Below are 9,666 nucleotides of genomic sequence, written 5' to 3' on the forward strand. Positions count from 1 at the left end.
AAAGAAGGGAATGTATGAAAGTATAGTAGTACCAACACTCTTATATGGATGTGAAGCTTGGGTGGTAAATGCAGCAGCGAGGAGACGGTTGGAGGCAGTGGAGATGTCCTGTCTAAGGGCAATGTGTGGTGTAAATATTATGCAGAAAATTCGGAGTGTGGAAATTAGGAGAAGGTGTGGAGTTAATAAAAGCATTAGTCAGAGGGCAGAAGAGGGGTTGTTGAGGTGGTTTGGTCATTTAGAGAGAATGGATCAAAGTAGAATGACATGGAAAGCATATAAATCTATAGGGGAAGGAAAGAGGGGTAGGGGTCGTCCTCGAAAGGGTTGGAAAGAGGGGGTAAAGGAGGTTTTGTGGGCGAGGGGCTTGGACTTCCAGCAAGCGTGCATGAGCGTGTTAGATAGGAGTGAATGGAGACGAATGATACTTGGGACCTGATGATCTGTTGGAGCGTGAGCAGGGTAATATTTAGTGAAGGGATTCAGGGAAACCGGTTATTTTCATATAGTCGGACTTGAGTCCTGGAAATGGGAAGTACAATGCCTGCACTTTAAAGGAGGGGTTTGGGATATTGGCAGTTTGGAGGGATATGTTGTGTATCTTTATACGTATATGCTTCTAAACTGTTGTATTCTGAGCACCTCTGCAAAAGCAGTGATAATGTGTGAGTGTGGTGAAAGTGTTGAATGATGATGAAAGTATTTTCTTTTTGGGGATTTTCTTTCTTTTTTGGGTCACCCTGCCTCGGTGGGAGACGACCGACTTGTTGGAAAAAAAAAAAAAAAAAAAACTGGTTGAATTTATGACAGTAGGTAACTAGGACAAAATATGCAGATGTTTCGTACACCACAGACATTATACATTGTACACATTCTTGGTTTGATATATTCCATGGTGGACAAAACATTTTCATAAATAAAATACCATAACCCATATATTGTGCCTTATTTACACTTGACCTCTAGTCTCAAAACTGCTGCATATATTGAAAATGAGACCACAGTTGACTAGCACAGCTGCTGCAATTCAACTGTACACACAGTCTAACAAGTTAAGCTTTGTGTTATATTGTGACATACGTTACGGTTCTTTATTTATGTTTTCCATTAGTTTCAAATTTATTGCTTTAAATGACTATATTTTAAGCATTAATGTAACAAGAAGGATTGTTTTAGTTTATTTTAACTAGGTTTTATATTTTATATCTGAGTTTTCTTGCTCTTATGGTTGCTTTTTCATCTGAACACATCCCTTATGTATAATCTGTAGGAATACATAGTGTTTGTTATTTTATTGCACTGATGATGGATAACCGAGTTCTCCTAAAGTGGAACGATAAAGGTGAATGAGATGCTGAAACTTGTCTTGGTTGGTTGGTCCCTTCCTTCTTTCCCTGCTTCCCTTACTTTCCTCTCTCCCTACCTCATTCCCTCCCTCCCCACTTTCCTTACTTTCCTCCCTTTCTCTCCTTTTGGGTCTTTACCAAATTATTGTATATAAATATTTAACCAAAATATATGGTGAGAATAATGTATATGGTGTGCTTATTAGACATTTGGTCAAACTAGTCAAACTGTCCAAAAAATATATTCTCAAAACTTTTTCTCTTGTTCATTGATGGTTATAATGTTTTTTAATTAGCATGATATATAAAGTACAGCCTCTCCTCACTTAATGACATACTCATTTACCGACGACTCAGACTTACAACGGGCTCTCTGACCAGTATGCATACCTAAATAATGTATATTAGAGCTGATTTCCTCTGTTCTGATTATTACAATATACAGTACACTACTGTATAAACATTTAAAAATATACCAGAAATGTTATAAATGGGGCAAAGGTGACATTAAAACAATATCAACAATGGTTGACACAAACTCACTACCATTATAGTATGCTCCTCACTTAGTGGCAAATTCGCTTACCGACGTGGTCTTAGAAATGGAACTCTGTCATTAAGTGAGAAGAGGCTGTATTAATTTTCCATCAAACTAGCTGAGCAACCTCACAAATCCATTGCATGAGTGAATTTACGCTGAGCTAGTTTGACAAAGTGATCATTACTTTATAAGTAATGGCTACTGGTTCTGTCTAAAAATCATGACATATACATTACTACTTTGCTTTTCCTTGTGAACTAAATTATACAGATAAAGATAATTTCCATGACATATCGCTTGTAATTTTTGACATCTGTATAATTGGTAGGTATTCACCCATTATGAAACAGGCTGACTGAAATGTAACTAAATGCAGGTTGGTAAAGCTTAACAATTAAATAGTTTTAATTATAAACAAACTTGGAAAAGTGATGAACCTATGAAACAGTTTTGGGAAAAATGTGGTAAAATCTTTTAAGAAAATTCCATAAATTAAGGTCATTGTTTAAGTTTTCAATGTTTACAACATTAGGGCATTAAAACTGAATCTCCTTGGAAAGTTATTACTCGAGATATTACATGTGATATAAATAAGTGAGAACACCATATTTACTATTAGGTATCTTATTTCTTGTTTGCTAAAAACTCATAGCTAAGTTAATATGAATTGGCCCTATACATATAAGTGCCATACATGTCTTTGAATACATTTCTTGATCTGTACACCTGAACAGTTGGTTGCAACAGTCACATTTGAGAGGGCTTAGTAGCTCTTCATGAAACAGGTACATGATAGGGACCCTGGGACACACTGAGACACTGGTGTAGGACTCTTGGTGCATGGCTGTGTAGCTGTTTGGCGTCACTCGACTCTGGCGCCCGGGGCACTGGTGGTGGAGGCTGTCTAGATGTTTCACAATCATACAGGGAGCACTTACAGCTGGCATTTGCATTTTTAGGTGTCTTTCATAATCCTTATTGTTTAAAATATTTTATTTTCTTTATCTTAATGCTTTATGAATTGGTATGTACTGCATGTTTTACTCTTGAATCCTGAATTAGTGAGTTATCATTTGGTGTGAGTGTAGGATGTAAGTGTTCCCTGAGAGGTGGGAGCTGGCCAGTCAGGTGTTCTGGCAGGTCAACCCATTCAACTGTGTAGATGTAATAATTTTTCATCTCTAGCTGGCAGGATCACCTATTGTAAGCCTTGATAAATAATAGTAAAACTAGTCTCCTCATCTTTTTTAAGAAAACAAGCATTGTAGCCACTGAGTTTTGGTGACAATGGCTGATCTTACCACATAGAAATGGGTCTAGTCAGGTTTATATATTTCTTTTTTTAACTAAAGCTTTTGTAGTTTTTGTTACTTTGTGTTCCTTTCATCTATTTTTATACTTTTTTATTAAGAATAACATTTTCTTTGATAATATAACATGGCTATCTTACTGATATTTTAGTCACTAGTCATGATGGACTTTTTTGCAGAATTTGCAGAGTCCTTGTAGCAAATCTTCCTGACAAGACCCTGCAGACCTGAGCCACTTGAATTGGTTCTCAGCACACCATTGGTTGCCTCTTTGAGTGTTCTCTCGTGTACCTCTGTAAAGTTATGCGTAAATGTAAACTTCACATGCTACACACATACGGTCATGCTATTATTATTCAAGAGTGCGAAGTGGATTATATGTGCCACCTAAAAAAACTACCACACCTACATGGTAAAGCCTTTTGGTCAAGGGCCTGGCTTTAAGCTTTTGTTACTATTTTGTGATGACTAACTACTATTTCAGTATCACACGATTTTACTGTGTTTATGTTAATTTCATTCGTTTGACCAGTACATTTTAAAACATGTTTTCTTAAAATACACTTAAAGTTTTCAGTAGAATAATAAGTCTTATTAAAAGAGGGTTTTTTAGTATTTGTACCTCTCTCATTTCAGGACCAGAATGAGTCAGCTGCCATTTTAAAGATCAAGGAGAGTATGCAAGAAGAAGCGAAGCGATTTGAAAAGGACGTTCCACCAGATCATCCAGACTACTTTATGCCGTGACGTGACCCTCTCCCATCCCCACTTTACCCTGTGAACTAGCTCTCTTGGTTCCTTGCAGAACCTGCGACATGGCAGTAGTCTGGAGTTGGCCTTTTTCCTCATCCCAGATGCTGAGGACATGTCAAAACTTGGCAGTGAGGGCATTGTGTGAGTGCAGAAATGTGGTGACTTTGTCTGCACTGTGACAGTTTGCCACACAATTATGGTGATATGATTTTGTAAATGGTGGTGGAGTGATGATGGGACAAGGGGTCCTTACAAACTCGAGGAACTGGCATCTCAGACCTCAACACAATTCTCAAGTGAATCAAAACGCAGAACTCCTGTGATGGAGTGATATCCTACAGTGAAATATTACATGTGATTAGAAACACTAGTGATTTACCTTATGAAGTCTGAAAATGCAGCCTGAGCACTATACGAAAATGGTACAATGTATGAATTCTTGCATACACCGTATAATGAGAAGTGAAAAGATGGCTCTGATTTCTGCTATTTGATGATAAGTCTGTTGTCATTCATTGTGCTTTCTATGTGAATCTTGTAGGAAACAAAATTTATATTATTATTTAATATGTTTTCTTAATTTCACTCATTTAATACCCAAGATCCATAACCAGAAAAGCAGTATCGGGAGACTAGAGCAGCTTAGGGTAAGATGGAGATGTAGATATTTTCATAGACCGTCATTGCTCATGGGTGGTGTCCATATGCCTCAGTTGGACAACCAGTGCTGCCTGTCTCCTGGCTGGACCCTTGTAGGAGTGCCCATAGTTTTCTTATCTCCAAAGAAAACCTCCCCAGTCCCAGGCACCAGCAGTGACCCCACTACCACCAGCGTCACCCTGGGACGTGCTCCTGGGAAGGACTGGAATATGTCCTTGACCCCCAGGGTATTGGCCCTGAGCCAGCTGGAACCTACTCACTTTGGGCCCAGCACTCATGTACAAATCCCCCAGCCTGGGACCTCTGGGACCTTGGCACGTGATCTGCCCTCCACATGTGCAAAAGACAGCAATGTCTGTTCTCACTAGTATTACTCAGACTCTGTTCTGGCCTCAGGCCCAACTCATGTAATATCAGATGGGAAGTCTTTTATTCAGACTTTGTGTTAGCTTACCTACCAGACTGGAAGTGATGACCTGTCTCTGTTCTGTACAGATCTATCAAAGTGTTGTAGATGTAGGAATAATTTATTATTTGTCATGTCCAAATCTTTCTCTATTTCTTCTTGACTCCTTATGTTAAACTGTTTTAACCACACTGGCCACCCCTCCCCTTCTGTCCATGACCCAACCACCATTATTACCTCCTTTATCACTACCATCACCATTATCACTTTTGCCACCACATCAACGCCATTTCATTATCACCATTTCACTACTACCATCTCACTGCCACCACAATCACAATCTCAACACCACCACCATCCATCTCATTGCTGCCACCCACTTCACCACCACCACCACCCATCTCATTGCTGCCACCCACTTCACTATCACCACCACCACCTCTTCACCACCACCACATCACCACCACCACCACATCACCATCACCACCACATCACCACCACCACATCACCACCACCCACATCACCACCACCCACCTCACCACCACCACCACCTCACCACCACCACCACCACCTCACCACCACCACCACCTCACCACCACCACCACCACCACCTCACCATCACCACCACCACCTCACCACCACCACCACCACCACCTCACCACCACCACCTCACCACCACCTCACCACCACCTCACCACCACCACCTCACCACCACCACCTCACCACCACCTCACCACCACCTCACCACCACCTCACCACCATCCACCTCACCACCACCAACAACACCACTACCCACCACCTCACTACTGCCACAAGTACTTCCACAACCTGTGGTTCAGCAGTGTAACTTACTTCACTGCTTCCCATTCATCCAACGCCAAATGTAAATCACTGAAAATTATCCTCCAGGATGCACCGCCACCGCCAGACTCGACCAACACACCTGGGGTGCTAACTCTTCGTATGACATTCTTGTATTTAGAATCATCTTTGCTACATAATTGTATCATCAACTCATAACATATTTCAGAGAATCCTTTACTTTATATATGTGATACAGTAACCTACTATTAATTTATTGACTTGCAGCCTTGAACACGACTTCCTCACAAGACATGTAGACAGCTATGAGACACTTCACAGCCTAGGTTTATCTCGCATACTCATATACTATCTTCATCTAGGCCTAGGTCAAATCACCATTTCATCATAAAATGACTCATGACCCAGTTATACTAACTGGGTGTAGCCCTGGGTGTATGTCGCTCTGGTGGTGCGACCGTTCAGCCCAGTTTGTCTGTTCTGACCGACCCCTTGTACAGTAGAACATAGCAGATATATTATGTGTAGCAATTTTCAATAAAATGGCTAAGGCAATAAGAAATTAAAAATTGAAATTATCCTTTTTGCAATCCTTTACATTTAAAAATATTAAATTTACAGTAGTACTGTACCTTTCAAGATAGGACTTGGAGTGTTCTCTTTGGACGGAGAATAAAAATGTACTGTAAACCTCATACAATGTGATTTCACATTGCACAATTTGGTTGCAGCTCAACTCAAAAAAGTGTAACTCCCCAAAAAAAAAAAAATCAACATGAAAATATTAATGCTTCTGGCAGTAAAAGTTAAAAGTGATAAAAAATTTGTGTAGTATATTCCATAATTTTTTTTCAGTTTTCTCCACACACCCACGAACTGTGCAGCTTCCCTTGTTCTTGCTTAGCAAGAACAAGTCATATCCTCTAGACTGTTTTTCCTTTAACTAATGTGTTCCATAATTTTTGTAGCTTATTAATGTGTAATTTATATAAAGTTTAACATTCATTGTGCATGACCTTAATGGAGGCACAGTCATTACACTGTTGGACTGCCCAAACACATCGATATATTCTAAAGGTTCCCCAAAATATGTTAGGTATGACAAAGTAGTGTTATTTGGGCTAATAATATGGGAGGAAATGTTTAGGCAAATCTTTTGACAGCTGCTGCCCCTGTTCACTTATTGACACAGTGCATTCACTTTCTCAAATCCCTGCCAACTTTGGTTTTTCTTGAGCCATAGCATGTGGTGTAAGTGACTCATTTCTTTTTCCTCCATTAAGCAAACTAGCTGCTCCACATGTATATTATATACAAGTCATGTATATGTATACTGAAAAGTTAAGTAAAGAAATTAGTAATTTCATAATATTACTGGGAGCCAAATTCAGATAGCAACTTTTCACACTTCCCTAACAGTCTCCCACACCATTCTATTACAGTATTACTGCATTCATTTTTAACACATTTTTACTTGATGTAGGTGTGAGACTTTTTGGTAAAGAAATCTGGCTTTTCATTATTATTATGTACACACACTGAGAGACCCACCTGATACTGTCTCATATTTTTTACTAATATATTTTCTTGGCTCTTGCCTATCAAATGTGCAAGATGCTTTGAGAGTTTAAGAAGCATAATTAACATTACAAAGTTTTCTGGAGAGAAACCATACCACGGGTGGGGTTTGAACCCGCGTGTTCAAACCCCACCCGTGATATCGTTCGTTTGCATTCGTGTCATTACGATTTCGTGAGTCATGTTTTCTGGAGAGACTATGTCTACTGGTTAAGTAGTTGCATTGGCTACACCCACTGCAACCCAGTAGGCTCACATTAACCCTCCTCTTACTCTTCAAATTCTTCAACTAACAACTAACAGAATGTGAGTAAAGTTATTCTGTAGTAATTGATGACTAAGACAATATAGTAAAAAAATGGGTGGCAGATTAAGAGGTGTCTTGAACATAACCCCATTTTTCTGATGCTGTATAAGTTTTGCTTTACATAATACTATTTTACCAAATGTTCCAATATATTCAGATATGTAGTCCATCCTTTATGACATGATTTACTGCTGTATATGTAGAGGATACTTGAGCATCTGGTGCTCACTGTGCATATCGCCATAACAATTTAATGGGGTGAGAAATATGGGTGGAGATGTAAAATAAACTCAGTGAAAGGCAGGTGTGCCATATGCCCAATTAAAACACTGTGCCAACCTTTGTAATCCCCAATTATCGAACTTCAAATATTATCACAACAAAGGTAAAAAAATTTCAAGAGTAAACTGGATCACTATTTCTTACAAGTGACTGATCAGCCAAGTTATGTTGGTTATGTAGACTGCTAAGAATAACAGCCTGGTTGACCAGGGGTGAGCAGGGAAGCCTGGTTTCAAGCTCAATTGTGAGGTTAGGATAACCCCTGAAATCAGTCACAGATATATCTCTTTGAAATGATGTACATAGGAAGTGTTGCTATATGAAATGATATACTCAACATAGATTCATATCTTGAGTTTTGACATAATAATTGCATGGTGGAAGATGTGCAGTCCTACAGGCCACTCACTAACAGCAACAGCCTGGTTGTGACAGATTCACAATAATTAGTGACATGTTTATCAAACAATAGGTATTTTTAAAAGCAAAAGGCATTTTTAAAAGCAATAGGCATTTTTAAAAGCAATAGGCATTTTTAAATGCAGCCTGATGAACATAATTTGATCAATGAGCCTTGGAGTGATTTCATAAGATACTGCAAGTGCCAAGTAACTCTACTGACTATCTTTGAGTATTTTGAGTTGGTGGACTGTGATTAAGAACAAGATTGTTTTTATCTGGATGGCAGTAAGTGAAAAAAAAATTATTCTATTTGGCATAGAGTTTGTATAAATGGGAGATGGGGTATTAAATTGCATTCCAAATGAATCATTTTTTTTTTTACACTTGAATTTTTAGGTTAAGAGTTGTTATCCTACTTTAGCTAAGTTCAAAGCCTAGATTTATCTAAGATATAATACCATGCCCCAGGATACGATCCATAACAGTTGCCTAACATGTAGGTATTTATTTACTGCTAGGTGAATAGGGCAGCAGATGTAAGGTAAAATACCCACTGTCTCCACCCACCAGAGGATCCAACCTGGATCCTTAGACTGAGAGCTGAAGGCACTGCTACTGACCCATGAGACCCATTTCATTCACAGTTTACATAAACAACCAAGCTGAAGGAATAAATAAACACAAGGAAATTTACCGAGGGCAAAAATAGGGCAACATATTAGTTAGAAAAGCTGCAGATATAGTTCAATGTGACATATATAATGTTCTAATCCTAGAAAACTAAAATATCTTTTGTAACTATAAACTAAATAATGTAGAGTCAAGGCAAAGCAAATTTGAAAGTTAAGGTTAGCAAAAATCTGAAGCCAAGGCAGCAGATAGTGTATACAGTAAGAATAATATTAATAATAATAATAACTTTATTTCTCTGAGCCATACAAGGAATGCAGTAGATATATGTGAATTAGTACAAAAGTAGGCACAAACAAAGACCACTAATTAGGCAATGCATTTTGGGGACACTAATCATAAGGCTTACATACTATGTACATACTTAAAAAACTAAGCCTAGCATATTATGTAACCCTTCTTGCATAGTTTACTACAATCATAAATACAATAAGAAAAGTTGCAAATGACAAATAGCCTATTTTAAAAGAATGCATATTATTTAAATTGGTTTAATGATCTTCAGTTTTATGGAGTAATTGAATAGATGTGATGAAAAAACAGTATGACAATTCATAGTTAATGGAAAT

General features: G+C 38.4%; 1 protein-coding gene across 14 annotated transcripts in view; it reads left to right on the forward strand.

The window, feature by feature from the left end:
• Positions 1 to 8,773, forward strand: part of Ssdp (Sequence-specific single-stranded DNA-binding protein) — an 876,306-nt gene extending 867,533 nt beyond the window's left edge. For 13 of the 14 annotated variants that reach the window (XR_008407936.1, XR_008407935.1, XM_053785328.1 and 10 more), the window contains one exon: positions 3,834 to 8,773. Coding sequence is in view for 3 of the 14 variants with exons in the window: in XM_053785332.1 (XP_053641307.1) it covers positions 3,834 to 3,944 (111 nt within the window). In the remaining 11 variants the exon portion in view is untranslated. The remainder of the gene's footprint in view (positions 1 to 3,833) is intronic. The other variant, XM_070091383.1, reaches the window with a different exon arrangement.
• The last annotated feature ends 893 nt before the right edge of the window (positions 8,774 to 9,666 follow it).

Source organism: Cherax quadricarinatus, chromosome 35 (genome assembly GCF_038502225.1).
Source record: "Cherax quadricarinatus isolate ZL_2023a chromosome 35, ASM3850222v1, whole genome shotgun sequence".
Classification (NCBI taxonomy): Eukaryota; Metazoa; Arthropoda; class Malacostraca; order Decapoda; family Parastacidae; genus Cherax; species Cherax quadricarinatus.